This window comes from Nomascus leucogenys, chromosome 2 (genome assembly GCF_006542625.1).
Source record: "Nomascus leucogenys isolate Asia chromosome 2, Asia_NLE_v1, whole genome shotgun sequence".
Classification (NCBI taxonomy): domain Eukaryota; kingdom Metazoa; phylum Chordata; class Mammalia; order Primates; family Hylobatidae; genus Nomascus; species Nomascus leucogenys.
This window is the reverse complement of record NC_044382.1, coordinates 80,337,480-80,364,813: the sequence shown is the minus strand read 5'-3', so window position 1 is coordinate 80,364,813 and position 27,334 is coordinate 80,337,480. Positions and strand designations below refer to the sequence as shown.

Below are 27,334 nucleotides of genomic sequence, written 5' to 3'. Positions count from 1 at the left end.
CCAGTCAGCAGCTGTCCTGTGGCCATGGGGGCCTGGTGAGGCCAGATCTTCAGGTTGTTCTAGAAAAGTGAGTATTCTAGAATTATGTTTCAAGCCTCTTGGTTTGCAAATACTAGTAACTATTTTTAAAATGTTTTGGTATTTGGCCAGGCACAGTGTTTGACCCCTGTAATCCCAGCACTTTTGGAGGCCAAGGTGGGGGGACCACTTAAACCCAGGAGTTGGAGACCAGCCTGGGCAACATAGCAAGATTCTCTCTCTACCAAAAAAATGAAAAAATTAGCTGGGCGTAGTGGTGCACGCCTGTAGTCCCAGCTACTCGGGAGGCTGTGGTGGGAGGATCACTTGAGCCCAGGAGGTTGAGCCTGCAGCAAGCTGTGATGGTACCAATGCACTCTAGCCTGAGTGACTGAGTGAGATCCTGTCTCAGAAATAAAAAATAAATAAAAGTTTTGGATGCTTTGAGCATCTGGCAGAAACCTTCGCTGTGCCCCGCTGGCTTTACTGATGTCCTGGGCCCGATGTGGGCTCCTGGACATGGCTCGGTCACTCCTGACAGTTTTTCAGGGCCTCAGACACCTCTTCTTCTTCTTCTTCGTCTTCTTCTTCTTTTTTTTTTTTTTTTTTTTTTTTGAGACTGAGTTTCACTCTTGTTGCCCAGGCTGGAGTGCAATGGTGCAATCTCAGCTCACCACAACCTCCACCTCCCGGGTTCAAGTGATTCTCCTGCCTCAGCCTCCCGAGTAGCTGGGATCACAGGCATGCACCACCACACCCGGCTAATTTTGTACTTTTAGTAGAGACAGGGTTTCTCCATGTTGGTCAGGCTAGTCTTGAACTCCCGACTTCAGGCAGACACCTGTTCTTTGCCGTGCCTCCGTCTGGAGAGTGTATGGAAAGGGGTTGCACAAGCAGTGGTTGCTGTTCCTGTTGCTGCCACTGCGGTGAGGGCTGTGGCTGGACGTCCCTCCTGGCACTTTGCCTCTGTCCCCTCCATCCGCCGCCAGCATTTTCCCTCCCCCCCTTCCTCCAGCTCGTCCCAAGCCTGCCTGTCCCCAGCGTGGAGGCGGGACAGTGGAAGACTGGGTGAGTGAAGCAGGATGGTGCCTTGGGCTCCAGCGTCTCCCCAACCCCTCCATGCCATGGGTCCCTGCGCAGGTGAGGGCCCTGGTGGAGGACAGTGTGGGCAGAGCGTGGGACATGTTACCTTCCCCACCTGCTCAGAGTTCAAGGGTCCTGGGCTGGGCCCGGTTCTCTCTTCTGCCCTGGGGAGATCATTCACGCTTCCTTTAATCTGCTGCAGCTGAGGCTGGAGTTTGGAGTTTGACCCACTTGGAGGCTCTCTCAGCAGCAGGCATATAGGAGGAAGGGTCACTGGTGTCTCCGGAAGCTCTTGGCTGCAAAGAGAGAGGATCCCAGGTGTCTCCCTCCTTACAGCCATCGCCACCTCCTAGTGCCTTAGAAGCCACTGACAGCCCCCAGGGCAGGTGAGCCCTGCATCTGGAATAAGGTAAGACACTCCCCGCTCCCAAACAGGTAGCCACTCTCCAAACTGAGAAGTTGGTCTGGGGACAGGTGCTGGCAGAAGGACTCCAGCTGTCACCTGTGGGGCAGGGGAAGCTCAGCCCTCTCTGCAGAGAAAGCTTGTCATGCACCAGGACAATGGAGTGTGTTTGTGGGGTGGGCATGGTGGTATGAAGCCAGCAGCCAGCAGGCAGCAGCACTGTACGTGGGTCCCAGCTCTTCCACTAAACCAAGGTCAGGGACATTGAGCCAAACATTTTGCCTCACCAAGTCTCAGGTTCCTTATCTGTCAAATGGGAATATGAACCTCAGGCTGACCCACCCCACAGGTGTGTTACCCAGAGATAACGAAGGTAAATGTATCCACATAAGCAATAAAAAGCTAGAGGAATGTATTTACTACAACTGCAGCTGCTGTTAACTACAAGGCAAATACAAGTCTTCACTGGTATGTGTCAGACACGTGCAGAGAGCTTTACATCTGGATCTCATCTAACTAACACAGAAACCCTGCAAGGTAGGTACAGCACCCCCTAATTCACGGACAGAGTCTAAGGGTCATTAAATAACTTGCTCAAGGTAATACAGATAGTGAGTGGCCAAGCTGAGACTCAATTCCTGTGGCCTGAGCTCAGCCACAATATCACTGATTTTCTTTTTCCTTCCTTCCTTCCTTCCTTCTTTCCTTCCTTCCTTCCTTCTTTCCTTCCTTCCTTCCTTCCTCTTTCTTTCTTTCTTTTCCTTCTTCCTTTCTTTCTTTTCTTTCTTCTTTCTTTCCTTCTTTCTTTTATCTCTTTCTTTATTCCTTTCTTTCCCTTTCTTTCTCCTTCCTTCTTTCCTTCCTTCCCTCCCTCCCACCTCTCTTTCTATTTCTTTTGTCTTTTTTCTTTCTTTTCTTTCTTTCTCCTCTATTATTTCTTTCTTCCTTTCTTTCCCTTTCTCCTTCCGTCTTTCCTTCCTTGCTTCCTCTCTCTCTCTATCTTTTCTGTTCTCTCTCTATTTTCTTTTCTTTTCTGTCTTTTCTTTCACAGGGTCTCGCTGTGTTGCCCAGGCTGAAATGTAGTACTATCATAGCTCACTGCATCCTTGCACTCTTGGGCTCCAGCGATCTTCCCGTCTTAGCCTCCCAAGCAGCTGGGACTACAGGTGCACCACCATGCCCTGCTAACTTTTTTATTTTTGTTTTTTGTACAAATGGGGTCTCCCTGTGTTGCCTTGGCTGGTCTCGAACTCCTCAACTCAAGCAATTCTCCCACCTCAGCCTTGCAAAGTGCTGGGATTACAGGCATGAGCCACTGCACCCCACCAATCAGTGGTTTTCAAATGGTGTTCTGCTGAATTATTCTGGGCAATAGTTGACAGAAGTGTCCTAGCCCATTGGGCATCCTGCAGATAGGACTTGGAAAAATGCCATCCCTTTTTTGGGAGGTCACAGTGTGCAAAGGGTCCATAGCAAAGGCTCTAAAAATCCCACATTTGTTTGTTGTACCAACATTTATTGCATGCCTGTTTTGGGGACACAATGAGAGTGACAGAGACACGGACCCTTCTTTATGGGGCTTGCTGTGCAGTGCAGACAAGGGGTAATGAGAGGATCACACACATCAAATGTTACACTTGATTAGACTGTGATGAGAAGTTGTGTTTGCCATGAAAGCAAAAAGCTTGGGGACCCAATTTATATTGAGGCCAAGAGGGGGCTCCTTTGGGGATATACAGCAGGCTGACATCTAAAGGATGAGTAGGAGCTTGTCCAGCAAAGAGTGCAGGGAAGAGCATCCCAGGCAGAGGGAACAGAATGGCAAAGACCCTGAGGCCAGAAATCGTGTTCCAGGAATAAAATGAATGCTAATGTGTGATGGGGTTGGAAGCATAACAAAGCACCTCAGCAGCACAGAGATGTTTTGAGCAGGAAAATGATCCGATCTGACTCATATTTAAAGATTTCTCTGGCTTCTGTGTGAGGGGCGGATTAAAAGGAAGCAAGGCCAGGTGCAATGGCTCATGCCTGTAATCCCAGTGCTTTGGGAGGCCAAGTTGGGAGGATTGCTTGAGGCCGGGAGTTTGAGACCAACCTGGGCAACATAGCAAGACCCCATCTCTACAAAAGAATTACAAAATAAGAAGTTAGCTGGAGGCCGGGCATGGTGTCTCACACCTGTAATCCTAGCACTGTTTGGGTATCATTTGAGCCCATGGGGTTGAGGCTGCAGGAGCTGTGTTTGTGTCACTGCACTTTAGCCCAGGCAACAGAGTGAGACCCCGTCTCAAAAAATAAAAAATTAGCTAGGCATGGTGGCATGTACCTGTGGTCCCACCTACCACCTACTTGGGAGACGGAGGTGGGAGGATCCCTTGAGCACAGATGTTCGAGAGTTTGAGGCCACAGTGAGCTGTGATGGCACCATTGCATTGCAGCCTGGTCAAGGGAACAAGACCCTGTCTCTAAAAATTAAGTAAATTAAAACAAAATAAAATAATAAAACAAAAAGGAAGCAAGAATGGATATCGGGGAGGTAAGACTGGAGGGTCTTTCTCTAACCTAGACAGAAGTGATGGTGGCTCAGACAAGGGTGATAGCACTAAAATTGAGGGAAAAATGTATGGATTTATTATGTTTTGGAAGTAGGAGAGAATGGAATTGGGAGTGAATAGATTCTAGGAGGTGAGAAAGAGATGCTATAAATTCTTCGATGAGACATTTACATACCAGGCACTCTTGATGCTTAGATGTAGTGCCTGGCACATAGAGGTGCTCACAGACCACTTGATAAGTGAACAAATGAATTAATGCCTTATAGATGACTCAGGTTTCTGGCAGGAGCAGCAGAGTGGATGCAGCTGCCGTTTAGAGAGATGGGGAAGACTGGAAGAAGCACGTGCTTGGGCTGGAGAGCTTGGTCTGTAACTTGCACGTGTGAACTTTCAGACATCTATTAAGTAACCATGAGAAGCCGGGCACAGTGGCTCACGCCTGTAATCCCAGCACTTTGGGAGGCCGAGGCAGGTGGATTACCCAAGGTCAGGAGTTCGAGACCAGTATGGGCAACATGGTGAAACCCCATCTCTACTAAAAACACAAAAATTAGCCAGGCATGGCGACACATGCCTATAATCCCAGCTACTCAGGAGGCTGAGGCTGGAAAATCGCTTGAACCCGGGAGGCGGAGGTTACAGTGAGCAGAGATCGCACCACTGCACTCCAGACTGGGTAATAGAGCAAGACTGCCTTGGGGAAAAAAAAAAATATATATATATAATATATATATATATATATATATATATATATCTCCATGAGAGATGCCACGTTGGCATTTGGATGGACAGGTCTGGGCTTAGAAGGTGCTCTGTGATGTCTATTCTCTCTGGAATAATGAGACAAGGTCATCCCTGAAAGGCAGGTGGAGGAGAACGCTCTACCGGGTCCCCTGCACTCACTGAGCATATGCCCTGTTACCCTGCTGTGGACCATTCAGGGAATGCTGCTCTGCTCTGCCGTGCCTAGAATTTATTTCCAGATACCTGAAGCTGTGGCTCTTCCTAATGGACTAGGGGTGATCCTGGCCTCTGCTTCAGCCTCAAATCCTGAGATGTCTTTTTAAAATTTTTTATTTTATTATCATTATTATTATCCATTATTTGAGATAGGGTCTGGGGTGCAGTGGTGCAATCATAGCTCACTACAGCCTCAACCTCTTGGGCTTAAACAATCCTTCTGCCTCAGCCTCCCAAATAGCCAGGCCCACAGACACACAGCACCATGCCCAGCTAATTTTTTAAAATTTGCTGTAGAGGAAAAAATAAAGGGTCTCACTACATTGCCCAGGCTAGTCTCAAACTCCTGGACTCAAGCGATCTTCCTGCCTTGACCCACCAAAATGCTGGGATTATAGGCATGAGCCATTGAGCCCAGCCAGGATCTGTCTTTTTGGCCTTTTTGTAGAGACCTCTCTGTTTCTATGAACCCCATGGCATCAACTGGTGGAGGAGGTCAGGGGTGGTCATTTAGCTCCTTCTTCCTGCAGTTCTAGTCCCAGACAGCCCCTATCTGCCTTCCAGGACTGACTCTTTCCCTCTTGTAGGGCTGCCTCCACCAGGCCCCCTAGACCCAGGCCAGGCCAGGGCACAGCTTGCTGCAGTGCAGTAGGCAGTCAGCACCACTGCAGCCCAGGAGTGGCAGGAAAGGGTGCGAGTGGCTTCCAGCCTGGGCGGTGTGACCCGTGCCAGTCCTTATCACAACTGGAATTTTCCCCACCAAGGTCCACGTGTCTCGGGGTGGTTAGGAGCTCTAGAGTTAAACCTGGGTTGGAGAACTGGTTCAGTCATTTACTAGCAGTGTGGCCTTAGACCCGGCCTCAGCTTTGTTTTCCTCACCTGTGCAATGGAGTTAATCAGAGTCCTGCCTTGTAGGGAGGCTGTGACATCAAAATGTGGTTCATGCACGTAAGTGGCCAAGGTTTGCCTGACCGCAAAGTTTATGCATTTTTTTTTCTTTTGACAGAGCCTCGCTCTGTCACCCAGGCTAGAGTGCAGTGGTGCAATTTCAGCTCACTGCAACCTCCACCTCCCTCCCAGGTTCAAGCAATTCTTCTGCCTCAGCCTCCCAAGTAGCTGGGATTACAGGAGCCCACCACCACGCCCTGCTAATTTTTGTATTTTTAGTGGAGACAGGGTTTCATCACATTGGCCAGGCTGGTCTCGAACTCTGGACCTCAAGCAATCCACCTGCCTCAGCCTCCCAAAGTGCTGGGATTACAGGCATGAGCCACTGCACCCGGCCTAGTTTATGCTCTTTTTATTTTTATTTTTATTGTTTTTAGAGATAGGGTCTCACTCTGTCACCCAGGCTGGAATGCAGTGGCGCAATCATAGCTCAATGCAGTCTCAAACTCCTGGGCTTGGGCCCAGGGCAGTGGCTCACGCCTGTAATCCCAGCACTTTGGGAGGCCAAGGCAGGCGGATCACCTGAGGTCAGGAGTTCGAGACCAGCCTGGCCAACATGGTGAAACCCCATGTCTACTAAAAATACAAAAAAAAAAAAAAAAAAAAAATTAGCCAGCCATGGTTGCAGATGCCTGTAATCCCAGCTACCCAGGAGGCTGAGGCAGGTGACTCGCTTGGGGGCAGGAGAATTGCTTGAAGCCAGGAGGCAAAGGTTGCAGTGAGCCAAGATTGCACCATTGCACTACACCACTTGCACTACAAGATTGCACCACTGCACTCCTCTGGGGAACAGAGTGAGACTTCATCTCAAAACAAAACAAAACAAAACTCCTGGGCTCAAGCAATCCTCCTGCCTCAGCCTCCCAAGTCATGCTGTCTTAAAAAAATGATTTTATAAAATGGACGGGGAACAGAACAAGTACTCTATATTTAATCACATTACACATATAATGAGCATGCCTACTGCTTTTTACAAACCTGTGACGTATGTCTACTTATTAACCTCATTTCGTAGATGGGAAATTGAGCCTCAGAGAGGTGATTTGCCCACAATCAAGGAGCTCATAGGAGGCAGAGCTGGGATCTGAGTCAGGGCAGTGCAGTTCTAAAGTATTTACACTTTACACTTTATCACGACATATCTATTTCCTGGAGAGTCTGTTGCTCATAATTAAAATTTGTAATTAGTCATTGTCATTTTCATTCAGGGCAGGGAACTTCCCTTGCTTCTCTCTCTCTGTCTCCCACTCTCTCTGTTTCTCCCCGGATTCCTGCCACTCCCTCTAATGTGTTTGATATTCATCTGGAAATACGCCTGCACTCTGGCAAAATAGTACTATTTTGTGTTTTTGAGTGCTTTGGCTTCATGCTATAAATTGTGTTATGTTTATTTCCCTCCTTTTTCTTTCATTATGAAGCATTTCAGACACACAGAAGTTATAAAGAATCATGCACATCCAGAAGCCAGCCTAAGGCATGAAATGCGGCAAATACAATCACAGCTCACCTTCCCACACCTGTGGCCTGGGAACCTCTTTTCTGATCTTTTCCTTGCACCGGGGTGTGGAAATTTTTCACATCCCCTGGAGCATGGAAAATTTTCAGATCTACCATAGCAAATTATGTCAGTGGCCAAAAGGAAGGGATGAGAGAAGTCCCTGCTCCGCTGAGCTTCCTTTTGTGCATTGGCCAATAGGCGACCTCAAGGGTAGGCTGTTCTCCTTGCCAACAAAGCCTTTGTTATAACACAAGCTGCCGTGAATCCTCCCCACAGGCACAGGGAGGGTTCTTCACAAGAGGTGAAGAAGGAGCCACCCCCAACCACCCCAACCAGACCCTCCTGAGGCAGCCTGGGAGCCAAACATCACCGCGCAAGGGACAAAGGGTGCCCAGGGTCATTTCACCGAGGGGGCCCAGGTACACACAGGGTGCAGGGGACTGAGATGAAAACCCAGAGGACGGGGCCAAGTCTACGCTTTCTCATTGTTTTGTCCTTCATGCCGAACACAGAGCTTGGCACACAGTTGTTGCTTAATAAATATTTATTTCACTGAGTCCCCAGGGCCTAGCACAGAGCATGGCACACACCTGGTGCCTAATAAATGTTTGTTCTACTGAGTCCCCAGGGCCTAGCACAGAGCATGGCGCACAGCTGGTGCCTAATAAATGTTTGTTGTACTTAGTCCCCAGGGTCTAGCACACAGCATGGCACACAACTAGTGCCTAATGTTTGTTCTACTGAGTCCCCAGGGTCTAGCATAGAACCTGGTACACAGTTTGTGCCGAATAATGTTTGTTGCACTCAGTCCCCAGGGCCTAGCACAGAGCTTGGCACCCAGATGGTGCCTAATAAATGTTTGTTTCACTGAGTCCCCAGGGCCTAGTACAGAGCCTGGTACATAGCTGATGCCTAATAACATTTGTTTTACTGAGTCACAAGACCTAACACATAGCTTGGCACACTGCTGGTGACTAACAAATGTTCCACTGAGTTGCAGGGCCTGGCATGGAGCCTGGCACACAGCTGGTGCCTAATAAATGCTTGCAGGAAAGAAATAGAGCCAGAAGGAAGGAAAGAGAAAATGAAGGAGAGAAGGGCGGGAGGAAAGAAAGAAAGACCAGCCAGGAATGGCCACCTCCAAACCTGGGTTGGGATCCCACCCGGGCACTGACTGTGGCCTAGAAGCAAGCGGCACAGCCATGCCTGAGTTAGGCTCACTTTCCCCTCTCGTGCCTCTGATTCCCACCTGTGAAATGGAGGTGAAATCACGTTTGCCTCAAAGGGCTGTGCTCCATGCCTGGCACTCAAATAGAAATCGTGCTCACCAAGTGTTAGGGCCGATTCTCAGTATACCTACTGCATGGATTTGCAGAGGGTGGAGTGCATGGAGGGTTCCTCCTGGGAGCCTGTGGCCGAGGCTCCACAGCATCTTTGGTCGCTGTTCCTGTCTCCACCGTGAAGATGGAGCCACGTCCCTCGCGGCCCCTGGCTGGGCCCCACCTCCCAGAGACTCAGGAAGGGCTTGGAATCGGTGCCAGTTTCGCCGGCTGTGGGCCCCACGGCGGTGATGAATAACTTGTTTATCTGCTGGAGCTGCTCCCACCGCCCTCTCGGTGCCTGGCAGGCAGAGGTCTGGAAGGGGCGGGCAGGGATGGGGAGGACTGGCTCACCAGGCAGCCACCGCCCCTCCTCCCTCCTCCCTCTGCCCCACTCCCCAATTCAGCATCAACCTCCACCTAAACCTGCTTCCTGCACTTTTCTGCTCCTCATCTTTCCCCAAATCCTGTTTTGGAAGCAGCAGGTTGAAGTGTTTGAAAACGCAGGCTCTGAAATCAAACTGGATTCGAGTCCCAGCTTTGTCACTTGTCAGCCGTGTGACTTTGGACACGACTTAAACTCTCAGAGCCATCACTCCCCCTGTAAAGTAAAGTATTTTTTTTCCGGAGACAGAGTCTCACTCTGTCCCCCAGGCTGGAGTGCAGTGGCACGATCACAGCTCACTGCAACCTCTGCCTCCCGGGTTCAAGCAATCCTTCTGCTTTAGCCTCCAGAGTAGCTGGGATTACAGTTGGGTACCACCACACCCACCTAAACAAATTGCATTTTTAGTAGAGATGGGATTTCACCATGTTACCTAGGCTTGTCTCAAACTCCTGACCTCAGGTGATCCTCCTGCCTTGGCCTCCCAAAGTGCTGGAATTACAGGCATGAGCCACTGTGCCCAGCCTCCTCCCCTGTAAAGTCTGATGAGAACATTACTTAGCTAATGGGACTTCACCCTTGAGACAACCCACAAGGGTCCCCTCACCCCCTCCCCTCCTGAAGCTGCCAGAATGCTTTTCCTGCTTGGAACCTCCCTTAAGAGCCTCAACCCTTACCCTGAAAGGGAGTCTTCACCTCTAGGCCTTCCTCTCACTTTCTTGCACAGAGAAAGGTTAGGTTAGGTTAGTCTTTGTGTGTGTGTGTGTGTGTGTGTGTGTGTTGGTTTGTTTGTTTGTGGCAAGCTCTTGCTCTGCCTCCCAGGCTGGAGTGCAGTGGGGCAATCATAACTCACTGTAGCCAAGCTCCTAGGCTCAAGTGATCCTCCTGCCTCAGCCTCCCAAAGTGGTGGGATTATAGGCTGGAGCCACCACACCTGGCCTCCAAATTATTTCTCTAATCTACTCCCTCTGCTATGGTCTGAATGTGCATGTCCCTCTGTCCCCAGATTCTTACATTGAAACCTAAATCCCTAATGCAATAGTATTAAGAGGCAGGGCGTTTGAGAGTGTTAGGGTTATGAGGACTCTGCCCCCACTGATGGGATTAGCATGTTTATAAAAGAGGCTTGAGGCCAGGTGCAGTGGCTCATGCTTATAATCCCAACACTTTGAGAGGCCGAGTTGAGGGAATTGCTTGAGCCCAGGAATTTGAGACCACCCTGAGCAACATAGTGAGACTTCATCTCTACAAAAAAAAAAAAAAAAAAAATTAGCCAGGCATGGTGGTGCATCTACAGTGCCAGCTAATTGGGAGGCTGAGGCAGGAGGATCTCTTGAGCCTAGGAGGTTGAAGTTGCAGTGACCTGTGATTGTGCCACCGTACTCCAGCCTGAGTAACAGAGCAAAACTCTTGTCTCTTTAAAAAAAGAGAAAAAGTGATTGTGCCACTGCACTCCAGTCTGGACACCAAGTGAAACCTTGTCTCAAAATAAATAAATAAATAACAAAAAAGGCTTGAGAGAGCCAACTTGACCCATCCATCCATCTAGCATATGAGGACATAGCAAGGAAGTCCCATCTATGAGGAACGGGCCCTCACCAGACACTGAAACTGCTGACAGCTCGATCTTGGGCTATCTCCAGAACTGTGAGCAATAAATTTATGTTGTTTACAAATTACACAGTCTAAGGTATTTGATTGCAACAGCAGGAATGGACTAACCCCTGCCTATGTATGGTCTCAAGCCTGAGTCACTACCTCCAGAATAACCTCCCTGCCCGCATTCTTGCTTCTCATCAAGGCTGCCCCCTGTCTGATCACACCACTTTCTTATTAGAAATCCTTCACTGACATCCTTTAACCCAGAGCACATGTGTGCACTGGAGGTGTTCCTGGCCTTCAGAGATGTTTCAAAATATATGAGAGCATTTTTGGTTGTCACAATAATTTGGGAGTGCTACTGGCATTCAGTAGGTGGAGGCCAGAAACTCCAGACTTCCCGAAATGTACAGAACTTGCCCACACAATAAAGATTTTCAGAGGACCCGCCAGACATTCAAGAGGGCAAAAATCCCATTTATCACTATCTGAGTCCACAACCTACCTTCAGATTACATAAAATGAAAAGTATTGGAGTTTTCTCTTACTTTAAAAATGTACCTTGGCTGGGCGTGATAATCCCAGCACTTTGGGAGGCCAAGGTGGGAGGATTTCTTGAGGCTGGAGTTCAAGGCCAGCCTGGGGAACATAGGGAAACCTTGTGTCTTTAAAAATAAAATAGGCCAGGTGCGGTGGCTCACGTCTGTAATCCCAGCACTTTGGGAGGCCGAGGTGGGTGGATCACGAGGTCAGGAGATCAAGACAATCCTGGCTAACATGGTGACATCCCATCTCTACTAAAAATACAAAAAGAAAAATTAGCTGAGCATGGTGGCGGGTGCCTGTAGTCCCAGCTACTCAGGAGGCTGAGGCAGGAGAATGGTGTGAACCGGGGAGGCAGAGCTTGTAGTGAGCCGAGATCAGGCCACTGCACTCCAGCCTGGGAGACAGAGTGAGACTCCATCTCAAAAATAAAAATAAAAATAATAAAATAAACTTAGCTAAGTGTAAATGGTGGAGTCAAGGTCTTGCTCTGTTGCCCAGACTGGAGTGCAGTGGCACAATCTCAGCTCGCTGCAACCTCTACCTCCCAGATTCAAGCAATTCTTATGCCTCAGCCTCCTGAGTAGCTGGGACTACAGACATGCGCCACCACACCCAGCTAATTTTTGTATTTTTAGTAGAGACGGGGTCCTGCCATGTTGCCCAGGTTGGCCTTGAACCCCTGGCCTCATGTGACCCACTCACCTCGGCCTCCTGAATTGCTGGTGTTATAGGCATGAGCCACTGAGCCCGGCCAAGCTGTACAGCTTCTGAGCTTGAATTCTTAACATCTTTCCCCATGAACCTGCCCTCTATGAAACATCACGTTGTGCTTTTGTTGTCCATGGGTGGCTTTGTCCCATCACTGGGCTGTGGCAAGTAGTGCAGGGATCAAGTATTTTCATTCCCGAGTGCCCAAAGGCTGACAGAGAGTGGAGTTGCATCTTAACACAGGAATAAGTCAATGCCCTGATCACTTGTGGTCCAAAATCACCCTTGGAAATTTTATTAGTTTCTGACTGCTGCTTTAACAAATTACCATGAACTTAGTGGCTAAAACAACATACATTTATGACCTTACAGTTTTAGAGGTTAGAAGTTCTAAATGGGTCTTACTGGGCTAAAATCAAGTTGTCAGCAGGACTGAATTCCTTCTGGATGTGCTAAGGAAGAATCTATTAATTTGCCTTTTCCAGTTCCTAGAAGCCACCTGCACTCCTTGGCTTCTAGCTCCATTACCCCATCTTCAAATCTAACAACATTGAGTGAAATCCTTCTCATGCTGTCATCTCTGTGGCTATCTCTTCTGATTCTGTTTTTACTGTGATTACATGGGGCCCATCCAGTTAATCCAGGCATCTCCCTATTTTTAGGTTAGCTGCAGCTAGGCATCTCCCTATTTTAAGTGATTTGACTACCAACCTTAATTTTATCTGCAAACTTAATTGTCCTTTGATATGTAACATGTTCACAGGTTCTGGGGATTAGAGGTAAGCATCTTTGGGGGCCGTTTCTCTGTGTACCACAAGAATCCCTTAAATTGCCCATGGATTTGCAGGGTACTGAGAAAATGGCTTAGATTAGTGGTTCAAAGCATGGATTCTGGAGCAAGATTATTGAGTTCAAATCTCAGCTTTATGACCTTGGGCACTTACTTAACTTTTATGTGTCTCTGTGTCTCAACTTCCCCATCTGTAAAATGGGGATGATAACAATAGTGCCCACTTTGCAGGTTAGTAAACATTTAGAATGATGCCCAGGATATAGTAGATGCAATATGGGTGTTTATTAAATATACTAAATTTCGTGGGCATACATAGCATTGGAACAAGATTATGGTGTCTGGCTGAGCCTCAGACAAAATTATTGACTTGACTCTCACCCAGCTGTGAGGTACCACGGAAGTGGAGACTGACTCAGGTGTCTCATTTTTCTTTCACTCTGGGACACGTACTTGCTAAGTGGAGGAGGGTGCTGAAATCATCTGTACTATTGTAATTGTTTATGCTTTTTTCTGTTTTGCCAAGTAAGTGACAAAATTGACTGCAGATTTGATGTGACTTCATTATGAATATGTGTTGAATGAATGAATGAGTGAGTGGATGGGTGGATGGATGGATGGATGGATCTGTCTTCCCTGAAGATCTGTCTTCCACCACACATCCCTCCACATGGGTCCTCTTTCATGGATGGCCTAGGGAGGTAGCTACAGAAAGGGTGAGAAGAATGATGCTAGGATCTGGCATCTGACTGGCATTTGCCCTTCCTCAGGATCCAGAGGTCTCGTTCAGGACCATGGAGAGCGGCACCAGCAGCCCTCAGCCTCCACAGTCAGATCCCCTGGATGTGTTTCCCCAAAAGGGCTTGGAGCCTGGGGACATCGCGGTGCTGGTTCTGTACTTCCTCTTTGTCTTGGCTGTTGGACTATGGGTAAGCCAGGCCACTGGGGGATGGGGGATGAAAAGAGAAGGAAATATCTGTTTAGAGGTCCGGAGTTAACCTTATCCTTTTGGAGTTAAGATACTGACTGTGACAGGAAGAAACTAACACAAGGCTATAGAGTAATCAGAACTTAAAAATTTTAAACATGCATTGGATGTGGCCTATTGTCAGACACTGTGTTAAGCATTTTCACTTACGTTTCTCATGTAATTTTCACAGGCCCCTATGAGAAAGATGCTATTACAATACCCATTTTACAGATAAGGAAACACAGGCCCAAATAATTTAAGATCCTCATCCTGTAAGTTAGGAGAGCTAGGGTTAGACTCCCTGTCTCCCTTACTTTGAAGCTCATGTTTTGTTTTTGTTTTTGTTTTTGTTTTGTTTTGTTTTCTGAGATGGGATCTCCCTCTGTAGCTCAGGGTACTAGAATGCAGTGGTGGCGATCATAGCTCACTCCACCCTCGACTTCTTGGGCTCAAGTGATCTTCTTACCTCAGCTGCCAGGTAGTTAATTTTTAATTTTTTTTTGTAGAAACAGGGTCTCAGTATGTTGCCCAGGCTGGTCTCAAATTCCCAGGCTCAAGCAATTCTCCCATCTCAGCCTCCCAAAGTGCTGGGATTACAAACAGCCCAACTTTTTTTTTTTTTTTTACTTTAAAGAAAAATTTTAAAGGCAATACAGTCACATGGTTCAAAAATAAAAATCACTTATGACAAGCAAAGAAAAGTCTCAGTATTAGCCTTCTCTCCACAGGTAACCCATATTATTAGCTTGTTAGTACATTAGCGTATGGTTCAAGTGTCTTTATGCAAATCCAAGCAAATTTTAATATGCATATTTCCCTCTTTCTTAAACAGAAGGTAGCTTACACTGTTTTTTAACTTTCTATTTTTCACTTCTCAGTACCTTTTAGATATCTTTTCACATTAGCACATAGACATTCCTTATCTTCTTAAAAGTTGCATAATATTTCCTTAGATGATTGTGTTGTAATTTATTTAACTAGTCTCGGGCTGAAGGTCATTTGGATTGTTTCCAATCTCTTACTATAATAAACTATACTATAATAAACAAACCCTGGCCAGGCGCAGTGGCTCACGCCTGTAATCCCAGCACTTTGGGAGGCCGAGGTGGGCAGATCACTTGAGGCCAGGAGTTTGAGACCAGCCTGGCCAACATGGTGAAATCCCATCTCTACTAAAAATACAAAAATTAGGCTGGGCGTGGTGGCTCACACCTGTAATCCCAGCACTTTGGGAGGCAGAGGTGGGCAGATCACTTGAGGCCAGGAGTTTGAGACCAGCCTGGCCAACACGGTGAAACCCCGTCACTACTAAAAATACAAAAAATTAGCCAGGTGTGGTGGTGGGCGCCTGTAGTCCCAGCTACTTGGGAGGCTGAGGCAGGAGAATGGCATGAACCCGGGAGGCAGAGCTTGCAGTGAGCCGAGATCGCGCCACTGCACTCCAGCCTGGGCGACAGAGTGAGACTCCATCTCAAAAAATATATATAAAAAAATAAGCCAGGCGTGGTGGTGGGTGCCTGTAATCCCAGCTACTCAGGAGGCTAAGCCAGGAGAATCACTTTAACCTGGGAGGCAGAGGTTGTGGTGAGCTGAGATCACGCCATTGCACTCCAGCTTGAGCAACAAGAGTGAAAATCCGTCTCAAAAATAAATAAATAAATAAACTCTGTACACTATTTGGGAGTGTAGCTATAAGATAAATTCCCTGCAGCAGAATTCCCTACAGCAGAAATGAGTATATTAAAGAATATATGCATTTGTGATTATACTAGTTTGTGTCAAATTGCACTCCTTAGGTGTACACATCAGAAATGATGAGAAAGTCTGTTTTGTCACATTCTCACCAACAGTGTATTGTCAAACTCATTTTTATCAGACTAGGAAAAATAATATCTCAAAGTATTTTTTTTTTTTTTGAGACAGAGTCTTGCTGTCACTCATGCTGGAGTGCAGTGGTGCAATCTCGGCTCACTGCAAGCTCTGCCTCCTGGGTTCACGCCATTCTCCTGCCTCAGCCTCCCTAGTAGCTGGGACTACAGGCATCCGCCACCGTGCCCAGATAATTTTTTTTGTATTTTTAGTAGAGATGGGGTTTCACCGTGTTAGCCAGGATGGTCTCAATCTCCTGACCTCGTGATCTGCCCGCCTCGGCCTCCCAAAGTGCTGGGATTACAGGCATGAGCCACCGCACCCGGCCAGTATTGTTAATATGCATTTATCTTACAATGAATGAGGCTGGGCCCCATTACGTATGTTTAAACACCACATATTTTCTTTACGTGAACTATGGCTTCATATCTTTTGCCTTATTTCTATTAGGTTCTTCTTCTTTTTCTTATCAATTTCCAGGAGCTCTTTTTGTATTAAGGATATTAACAACTTTGAAATAAAAGGTCAGGTGCAGTGGCTCACACCTGTAATCCCAGCACTTTGGGAGGCCGAAGTGAGCAGATCACTTGAGCTCAGTTCAAGACCAGCCTGGCAACATAGTAAGATACCATCTCTACAAAAAAACACAAAAATTAGTTGAGCATGGTGGCATATGCCTGTAGTCCCAGATACTTGGAAGGCCGAGCCAGGAGGACTGCTTGTGCCTAGGAGTTCAAGGTTACAGTGAGCCATGATCATGTCACTGCACTCCAGCCTGGGTGACAGAGTGAGAACCAGTCTCAAAAAAGAAAGAAAGAGAGAGAAAGGAAAGAAAGGAAGGAAGGGAAGGGAAGGGAAAAAGAAAGAAAAAAGAAAAGAAAGAAAGAGTGAAAGAAAGAGAAAGAGAAAGGAAGGAAGGGAGGGAGGGAGGGAAAAGGAAAGGAAGGGACAGGAAGAAGAAAGAAAAAGAAAGAAAGAAAGAGAGAAAGAGAAAGGAAGGAAGGAGAGAAGAAAAAGAAAGAAAGAAAGAGAAAGAAAGAAAAGAAAAAAGAAAAAGAAAAAAGAAAGAAAAAATTAATCACCAATGTGATAGTATTAACAGATGGGGCCTTTCGAGGGTGATTAAGTCGTAAGAACTGAGCCCTCATGAATGGGATTAGAGACTTTATTAAAGAAGCTCATGGGAATAGTTTTACCCCTTTTTGCCCATTCCTCTGGCATGTGAAGACACAGAGGAGGTACTACCTACGAGGAACAGGCTCTCACCAGACACCAAACCTCTTGGTGCCTTGATCTTGAACTTCCAAGTCTCCAGAATTGTAAGAAACAAATTTCTGTTGTTTAAAAATTACCCAGTCTCGGGTATTTTGGTATAGTAGTGCAAAGCAGACTGAGACATAAGCCTTAGTTTCTTCCTTTATCAGATTGGCCTAACGACACAAACCTCATAGGGGTTGGTAAGGATTAAATGAGGTAATGCATATAAAGTGCTTGGCACAGCATCTGGCACATAGTAAACACACAATAAATGGTATCAGTTATCAAATATCATAGACAGGCCATGAGCCTAAGACTCAAATGTCTAGGGAGACCAAGTAGGTTATCATAAAATAATGTTTGTAGCAACAAGTGGTAGCAGCTGTGTTGACCTGAAGAGTTTATGTTTCCTCTAAAGACACAAAATTAAAATTTTCTCCAAAACTCTGGGAGAAACAAAATATATTTGATATTCGAATCTGGCCCTCAGGACTCCCAGTTTGCAATCCCTGGCCTAGGCCATTTTGAGATGCCTCTGATTGCTAATGTCTTCCCTCACCCACCTGTCTTCTTTTTTTTTTAGTCCACAGTGAAGACCAAAAGAGACACAGTGAAAGGCTACTTCCTGGCTGGAGGGGACATGGTGTGGTGGCCAGTAAGTGGTCTTTGGTTCAATTAAAGTCACTTCTTAAAGAATCTTCAAGTGCTGGGATTCTGTCCCACCTTTGATTTCTCAGGACTCTCTGGTCTCACGTTGTTTGGAAGTCATTGTCTAAACTAGAGAAGGCTTAGCTCCAGCTCAAATTTGTTTAAACAACAACAACAAAAAAATTTGTCACCTCATCTAAGGGAAAAATCTGGAGTTAGGTTTTAAAAATATATATTATATAAATATAATATTTATATAATATGTATTATATAAAATATATAACATATAATTTATATATTATATGATATATAGTTATATAATATTATATATAATTTGTATATTTATGTAATATATAGTTATATAGTATATATAATTTATATATTTATGCAATATATATTTCTATAATATATATAATTTATATATTATATATAATATATATTATATATAATAAATATGTAAATATATATGTATAATCACAACCTTAAATAGAAAACCAGTATCATTTGCTCTACATAGAAAAGCAGGGAATCATAAAAATAAAATTAAGAAATGTGCTTTTCTCCTTTGGACTCATTCATGCAGCTGCATTTAGTTGGTGACTAGGCCAGACAGAAGTCCAAGATGGTTTCATCCACATTTGGCGTACTTTGGCAGGGGTCACTGGAATACTGGGACCACATTTTCTCCCTATTCTCTTTCATCATTCAGTGGCCTAGCCCAGAGTTTTGTGGTTTTTCTTGCTGTTGTTTTTGTTTTTGTTTTAACCAGGTAGCTGAATTCCAAGAGGGCAAAAATGAAAGCTACTAGGCTGTTAAGGTCTTGGCCTGGAAGTCATACAGTGTCACTTCTACCACATTCTGTTGGTTAAAGTAAATTACAGGCCAGCACAGTTTCTATATGGGCCATGTGGAAAAGTCACATTTCAACGGTGTCATTGGGAAAGGCAGAGTAAAGAGCTTCAAAAATTCTCTCCTCCATAAAAGCTATGAGAAGTGAAGCAAAAAAAAAAAAAAAATTGTCAAAATCAACTTTTTCAGAACTCTGGGGATTAACCACATGCTGCAATAATTCAGGAAGCATTTATTCAAGAAAAACAGCTGGGTCTCAGAAAAAAACAGTGAGCTTTGGCCCTGTTTCCATCTCTCTCTCTTTAGCTGTGTAGTAGTAGCCTTGGGAACCAAGGCTAGAAGCAACTAAAGAGGTCAGAACGGGATTAGAACTCTTTCAAACTCCATTCTCAAAAAAAGGTCACTGTTTTACCTGTTACCTGTTCCCTGGAAAGCCCCACCTGCAGGGCTCATCTTTATTTGACCTTACATAGAACTCATTCAGTGTGAATAGCCTTTTCCCTAGACACATTTGTAGAAAAACAATCAGTAGTAATTGTTTAACATTGCAGCTGTGGCAATAACAGTTTGGCAAATAATATTCTAGTAAAATAACTTAAATAGAAAAGCTGGGAAGTGAGATGCACATAGGGTGCTTTGAAAAACTCAGACATATTTCTGGGAATCTAGAAGGCCATGTGCATAGGCCCACACACATGCTCAGAAAAGTCCCGAGAAAGCCCTAAGCTCTTGCCTCTGGCTGACCTTGAGGCTATGCACAAGCAGGAAGTGAAGGCTAAGGCAGAGTTATAAGCTGGGAGAATTGCAAAGACTGGGAAAATTATTGGTTTCAGGGATATAAGAAAATGTCTGTTCAGTCATTAGCTGCCCAATAAACTGAGCATAGATTTTGGTGGCCACACATGATAAAGAATTCTGACTTTATAAACTTAATTTAAGAAAGTCATGAAACAAACAATAGAAGCAGCAACAATGGCAAGAATGAATAGAAGAAACAACAATAAACCCTGAAGAGTCAGGAATTATCAGATTTCTAGAGTTACCAGTGACATTATTTTAAATGTCCGCCTTTAACAAAAAATTATAAAACATGCAAAAAAAACGAAGAAATTATGGTCCATACACAGGGGAGAAAAAGCAGTCAATAGAAAGTGTCCCTGAAGAAGGCCAGATGTTATATTCACTAAACAAAGGCCTTAAATCAGCAATTTTAACTATATCCAAAAAACACACAAAAAAGCCATGTCTTGAAGACTAAAGAAAAGTATGAGAACAATGTTTAACCAAACAGAATATATCATTAAAGAGACAGATTTTTTTTTAAGTAGAAATTATGGAGTTGGAAAGTACAATAAGTGAAATAACTTACTCACTAGAGGGGTTCAACAACAGATTTGAGCAGGCAAAAAAAAAATGAATCTGTGAAATTGAAGATAGATTAATTGAGATTATCAAGTCTGAGGAACAGAAAAAAAATGAAGAGAAACAGAGTCTCAGAGATCTGTGGGACATGATCAAGCATAATTAACATACATGTAATTGAAGTTCCAGAGGAGAGGAGAGAGAGAGAAAGGGGCAGAAAGAATAATGAAAGAAATAGTGGTTTAAAATTGACTAAATTTTATTAACGATATTAATCTACACATCCAAGAAATATAATAAACTCCAGTAGAAGAAATTCAGAGACTCATACCTAAATACATCAAAATCAAACTGTCAAAAGTCAAAGATTCTTGAAAGCAGCAAGACAGGAGCAATCCATTACATACAGGAAGTCTTTGGCTGGGCACGGTGGCTCATGCCTGTAATCCCAGTGCTTTGGGAGGCCAAAGCGGGTGGATCACTTGAGGTCAGGAGTTTGAAACCAGCCTGGCCAACCTGGTGAAACCCCATCTCTACTTACAAAAAATTAGCCGGGCGTGGTGGTGCATGCCTGTAATCCCAGCTACTCAGGAGGCTGAGGCAGGAGAATTGCTTGAACCTGGGAGAAGGAGGTTTCAGTGAGCTGAGACTGAGCCACTGCACTTCAGCCTGGGTGACAGAGTGAGACTCTGTCTCAAAAAAAGAAAAGTTTTCAATAAGATTATCAGCTGGCTTTTCATCAGAAACCATGGAAGCTCAAAGTACCAAAAGAAAAAGGCTACCAACCAAAACTTACACTGAGCAAAACTATCCTTTGAAAAAGGGGGAAATGTATACATTCCTAGACTTTTTTCTTTTAATGAGAAAATTCATTGGTAGAAGACCTACCATATAAGAAATTCTAAAGGTAATCCTTCAGGCTGAAATAAAGATATCAGAGAGTAACTTGAGTCTACATGAAAAAAATAAAGAGCACCAGTGAAGGTAACTATGTAAGTAAATATAATATACAGTATAAATTGGTTTTTGATTGTAACTCTCTTCTTCTCTCTAATTTAAAAGACAGTTGCATAAATAGCATAAAAGCTAAGTTGCTAGTAATCCAAAATTGATTTTTATAAGATGTTAATTATAATTCTCAGAGCAATCACTAAGAAAGTAATTTTAGAAAATAGTAACAGAAACTATTGTTTTAATAAAGGAATTTAAATGGCATACTAGATAATATCTAACACAAAAGGCCATGAAGGAATAGAAGAATAAGAAGGACACTAGACATATATTAATTGCATGGCAATATGGCATATGTAAATTCTACTTTACCAGTATTACATTAATTTAAATTGTTTAAACACTCCAATCAAAAGGCAGAGAATGGATTTTTTTTTAAAAAATGTGATCCAACTGTATGTTGTCTACAAGAGATATACTTAGATCAAAGATACAAATAGGGCTGGGCATGGTGGCTCACACCTATAATCCCAGCACTTTGGGAGGCCAAGATGGGTGGATCACTTGAACTCAGGAGTTCAAGACCAGCCTGGGTAACATGGTGAAACTCCATCTCTACCAAAAATACACATGTGCCTGTAGTCCCAGCTACTCAGGAAGCTGAGGTGGGAGGATCACTTGAGCCCAGGAGGTGGAGGTAGCAGTGAGCCAAGATCACACCACTGCACAGCAGCCTGGGCAACAGTGAGATCCTGTCTAAAAAAGAAAAAGATAAAAATGACTGAAAGTAAAAGTAAAGGGATGGAAAAAGCCTGTTTAACCAAACACAATAATTTCAAATATGTTGAAAGTAAAAAGATGGAAAAATATATACCATACAAACAGTAACCAGAAAAAAGCAGGAGTGGCTATACTAATACCAGACAAAATAGACTTTAAGATAAACATTGTTACTAGAGACAAAAAAGAAAATTACATAATGATAAAAGGGTCAATCCCTCAAGAAGACATAACAATTATAAACATAATTGCACCTAACAACAGACTCCCAATATATATGAAGCAAAAACTGACAGAATGAAGGGAGAAATAGACAATTCAAACACTAATAATTGGTGACTTTAGTATCTCATTTTCAATAATGTACGGAAAAACAAAATAAGATCAACAAGAAAATAGAAGACATGAACAACACTGTAAACCAACTGACCTAACAGACATATATAAAATAATTCATCCAACAACAGCAAAATACATATTCATATTAAGTGCACATGGAACATTCTCCAGAATAGACTGTATGTTAAGCCATAAATAAATCTCAAGAAATTTAAAATGATTGAAATAATACAAAGTGTGTTGTCTATCCACAGTGGAATGAAATTATAAGTAAATAACTTTGGAAAATTCCCAAATACGTATAAATTAAACAATACACTTCTAAATAACCAGTGGGCCAAAGAAGAAATCACAAGACAAATTAGAAAATACTTTGAGATTATTGAAAATGAAAACCGCATACTAAAACTTATGGGATCCAGCTAAAGCAGTGCTTAGAAGAAAACTTACACCACAATGCCCATATTAAAAAAGAAGAAAGATGTCAAACCAATTACCTCATCTTTTACATTAAGAAACTAAAAAAGAAGGGCAAATTAAACCCAAAGCAAGCAGACAGAAGAAAATAACCAAGATTAGAGTGGAGGTAAACAAAATGAAGAATAGAAAACTATTAGAGGAAGTCACCAAAATCAAAAGTTTGTTCTTTGAAAACATCAACAAAATTGACCAATTTCTACCTAGATTAAGAAAAGCAATAGAGATGATGCAAATTAATAAAATTAGAAATGAAAAAGGGGACATTTCAATCAACATTATGTAAATTAAATATAAGGAAATGCTATGAGCAATTATATGGCAAAAATTAAACAACCTACATGAAATGAACAAATTCCCAGACACAGAGTACCAAACTGACTCAAGTAGAAATAGAAAACCTGAATTATATCTATAAAAAGTAAAGACAGGCCAAGCACGCTGGCTCACCCCTGTAATCCTAGTACTTTGGGAGGCTGAAGAGGGTGAATCACCTGAGCTCAGGAGTTTGAGACCAGCCTGGGCAACACGGTGAAACCCCGTTTCTACTAAAATACAAAAAATTAGCTGGGCATGGTGGCATGTGCCTGTAATCCCGGCTACTCAGGAGGCTGAGATAGGAGAATCACTTGAACCCAGGAAGCAGAGTTTGCAGTGAGCTGAGATGGCACCATTGCATTCCAGCCTGGGTGACAGAGCGAGACTCCATTTCAAAAAAAAAAAAAAGTAAAGACAGTGAAGTAGTAATCACAAAACTTCTCACAAAGAAAAAGACCAAGCACCAAGGATCAAGATGGCTTCAATGATAAAATCTTCCAAACGTTTCTAGAAAAATTAACACAAATCCTTTACAGATTCTTCCCAAAAAAAAAAAGAAAATTAGAGGCTGGGTGTGGTGGCTCATGCCTGTAATTCCAGCACTTTGGGAGGCCGAGGTGGGCGGATCACGAGGTCAGGAGTTCGAGACCAGCCTGGCCAACATAATGAAACCCCACCTCTACTGAAAATACAAAAAATTAGCCGGGTGTGGTGGCAGGCACCTGTACTCCCAGCTACTTAGGAGGCTGATGCTTGAACCCAGGAGGTGGAGGTTGCAGTGAGTCGAGATTGCGCCAGTGCACTCCAGCCTGGTGACAGAGCGAGACTTCATCTAAGAAAAAAAATTAGAACACTTCCTAACTCATTCTATAAGGCTATTATTACCCTAATACCAAAACAGAGATATTACACACACAAAAAAAACTACAGATAAATATTTCTTATGAATATAGATTCAAAAGTTCTCAGCAGAGCAAATGTTTTTTTTTTGTTGTTTTTTTTTTGTTTGTTTGTTTTTGAGACAGGATCTCTCTCTGTTGCCTAGGCTGGAGTGCAATGGTACAATCATAGCTCACTGTAACTTCAAACTCATGGGCTCAAGGGATCCTCTCACCTCAGCCTCCCAAGTAGCTGGGACCACAGGCATGTGCCACCACGCCTGACTAGCAAACCAAATCTGGCAACATATAAACATGAATTTACACCATGACCAAGAAAGATTTATCCTAGAAATGAAGATGTGGTTCAATATACAAACACGTCAATCAATGTAATACACCATATATATTATAGAATAACAGACAAAAATGAAATCATCTCAATAGACAAACCATTTAACAAAATCTAAAACCCTTTCATGATAAAACATTCAACAAACTAGGAATAGAAGAAAACTTCAAGTTTTGGCAACTACAAAATCACCCACAGCTAACATACTTAGTGGTGAAAGACTGAAGTTTTTCTCCCTAAGATCAGGAACGAGACCAGGATGTCCCGTTTGCCACTTGTATTCAACATTTTTCTGGAGGTTCTAGCCAGAGCAATTCACAAGAAAAAGAAGTAAAGGGTACCCAGATTGAAGAAGAAGAAGAAACAAAGCTAGGTCTTGATTTGCATAAGACATGATCTTGTACATAGAAACTTCTAAATAACCCAAGAAATGCTATTAGACATTATAAATGAGTTTAGTCAGATTGCAGATTATAAGATTAATTTTTAAAAATTAATTGTATTTTATACACTAGCAGTGAAAAACCTGAAAATGAAATTAAGAGAATAATTCCACTTATAATAGCATCAAAAGAATAAAGCATTTAGGAATAAATTTGACAAAAGAATACAACACTATACACTGAAAAGTCACTGGAAAAACTTAAAGAACTAACTAATTAAGAAGACATCCTGAGTTCTTGGATTCAAAGATTTATTACTGCTAAAGCAGCAATATTCCCCCAATGGACCTGCAGATTCAACACCATCTCCATCAAAATTTCTGCTCTTTATTTTTTTGGCAGAAATTGACAAGCTGATCCTGAAATTCATATGAAAATGCAAGGGACCCAGAATAGCCAAAACGATCTTGAAAAATAAGAATAAAGTTGGCCAGGCACGGTGGCTCACACCTGTAATCCCAGCACTTTGGGAGGCCAAGGCGGGTGGATCATGAGGTCAGGAGACCGAGACCATCCTGGCGAACACGGTGAAACCCTGTCTCTACTAAAAATACAAAAAAAAAAAAAAAAAAAAAAAAATTAACCATGTGTGGTGGCGGGCACCTGTAGTCCCAGCCACTCAGGAGGCTGAGGCAGGAGAATGGCATGAACCTGGGGGGCGGAGCTTGCAGTGAGCCGAGATCGCACCACTGCACTCCAGCCTAGGAGACAGTGAGACTCTGTCTCAAAAAAATAAAAAAGAATAAAGTTGGAAGACTCACACTTCTCAATTTGAAAACTTACTACAAAGCTACAGTAATCAAAAGAGTGTGATACTGACAGAAGGATAAACATGTAGATCCATGAAATAGAATTTGATAAGAAGCAGACACAGGAAAGTCAATAAGGTGGTAAAATGGCTCTTTCACAATTCTCCCTCCTCTCTTCCTTCACCCTTCTCCTCCTCCTTTCCTTCCTCCTCCTCCTCTTTTTCTTCTTACTCCCTCCTTTCCCCTCCTCACTGGATCTGCCTTTTTTTTTTTTTTTTTTTGAGAGACGGAGTCTCTGTCGTCCAGGCTGGAGTGCAGTGGTGCAATCTCGGCTCATTGCAACCTCCACCTCCCGGGCTTAAGCAATTCTCCTGCGTCAGCCTCCTGAGTAGCTGGGATTATAGGGCAGTGCCACCACGCTTGGCTAACTTTTTTATTTTTAGTGGAGACGGGGTTTCACCGTGTTGGCCAGGCTGGTCTCAAACTCCTGACCTCAAGTGATCTGCCTGCCTCAGCCTCCCAAAGTGCTGGGATTACAAACATGAGCCAGAGCGCCTGGTTGGACCTGCCTTTCTGTGCAGGTCTTCATTCTTCCCTCTCTCTGAACTGGCAGTGATGAGCAGCACATGGGGAAACATGCCTGCACACCACTCCCTCACCCCCAGCACACACACACCTCCCTGGTTCAACATCTCCAGTCCAAGGGACCAGCCGAGACGGTGTCCCTGTTCCAAATTCCCAGAAAAGGGAATATAATTTGCCCAGCTTGGGCCAGGTACCCAGACCTGTCCAGCCCAATCAATTGAGACCAGGGAGACCAGGGATTGGCATCATCAAGTACAGCACTAGCCATTTAGTGCTATACCAGGAGGACTGTCTACTTTGCTAAGTTAGAAGCAGATCTGGGGAGTAACACAGGCTTCCTAATTCTCATGATGAATCACTTTCTGCATTACCTGTCATCTTCTTTCTCGACCCCCGACCCCTGCAGGGATGCTGCATATAGTTGTTGAAGCTGTGCACTGCACAACCCTAGAGGGTGCAATCTGCATTTTAGGCCCTGTAGCCATGAATATTTATTCTACCAATTTCTGACAGGTGGGCTCTGACCAAGTGAGAGTCTTGGGAAAGAAGAATCTCATTCTAATGTAAACAAAAATGCCAGATAGGCTAGGGGTGGCCCTGCCTTCCTCCACTTCTCTTCTCTGTCCCTTTGGAGTATGGAAAGAATTGGGGGCGGGGAGCAGGTACCCTCGACTTTGTCTCCAAGATCTGACCTGTCCATCTCCCCACAGGTGGGTGCATCCTTGTTTGCCAGCAATGTTGGAAGTGGACATTTCATTGGCCTGGCAGGGTCAGGTGCTGCTACAGGCATTTCTGTATCAGCTTATGAACTTAATGTAAGTATTTTACCTAGGGCATAGATGACATTTTATCTCTACCTAATAGGTAGGTCTCAGGGGAAAGTTGTGTGAATGCCCTGCACTTTAAAAATAGAATGGTGGGGCCAGGCGCGGTGACTCCCACCTGTAATCTCAGCACTTTGGGAGGCCAAGGCAGGTGGATCACCTAAGGTCAGGAGTTCGAGACCAGCCTGGCCAACGTGGTGAAACCCTGTTTCTACTGAAAATACAAAAAATTAGCCAAGTGTAATGGCGGGCACCGTAATCCCAGCTACTCGGGAGGCTGAGTTAGGAGAATCATCTGAACCCGGGAGGCAGAGGTTGCAGTGAGCAGAGACTGCACTACTGCACTCCAGCCTGGGCGACAGGAGTGAAACTCCATCCCCCACCCACCCCCGCAAGCACACACACACACACACACACACAAAGGTGTGTGAAGAAGAGGGCTCAGAATTCCTTTCCTAGAGATGCAGAAGAAAGATGGTATCGTGGAGACTGAAGCGTATTTCTGTGTACTTTAGACGTCAATCGGCCATCGCAAAAATTTTACAGCTCAGTAGTTTTTGACTTTGTTTGCTACCTCTGAGATACTCAAGGGATAAGATACACTCTCCTATATAGCAGGGCTCTTTTGGGATATGATTTTTACTGGGGTCAGGGCAGGGAGGGGATTATTAATAATGATCATTGCCTTCATAATGTCCAATATTTTTTAGATGCTTATTCTATGCCAGGAACAGACTTTGATATGTTACATATGCTATCACATTATAGGATTCATTTACAGATTAGACCCACACTGCCTGGGTTTACATTCTTGCTCCAACACATACAAACTTCAGTGACAAGTGGCTTTTTGTGTGACCTTGGGTGGCAA

At 44.1% G+C, this 27,334-nt stretch overlaps 1 protein-coding gene across 2 annotated transcripts in view; it reads left to right on the top strand.

The window, feature by feature from the left end:
• The first annotated feature begins 895 nt into the window (after window positions 1–895).
• The window catches only part of SLC5A11 (solute carrier family 5 member 11), a 63,077-nt gene continuing 36,638 nt past the window's right edge, over window positions 896–27,334 (top strand). Inside the window, exons 1-5 of one of the 2 annotated variants that reach the window (XM_030799518.1) lie at window positions 896–1,086; window positions 1,304–1,510; window positions 13,583–13,741; window positions 17,492–17,563; window positions 26,350–26,454. In XM_030799518.1, coding sequence (XP_030655378.1) covers window positions 13,607–13,741; window positions 17,492–17,563; window positions 26,350–26,454 — 312 coding nt within the window. In that variant the 5' untranslated portion in view covers window positions 896–1,086; window positions 1,304–1,510; window positions 13,583–13,606. Of the gene's footprint in view, window positions 1,159–1,303; window positions 1,511–13,582; window positions 13,742–17,491; window positions 17,564–26,349; window positions 26,455–27,334 lie in introns of both variants that reach the window. The other variant, XM_030799528.1, reaches the window with a different exon arrangement.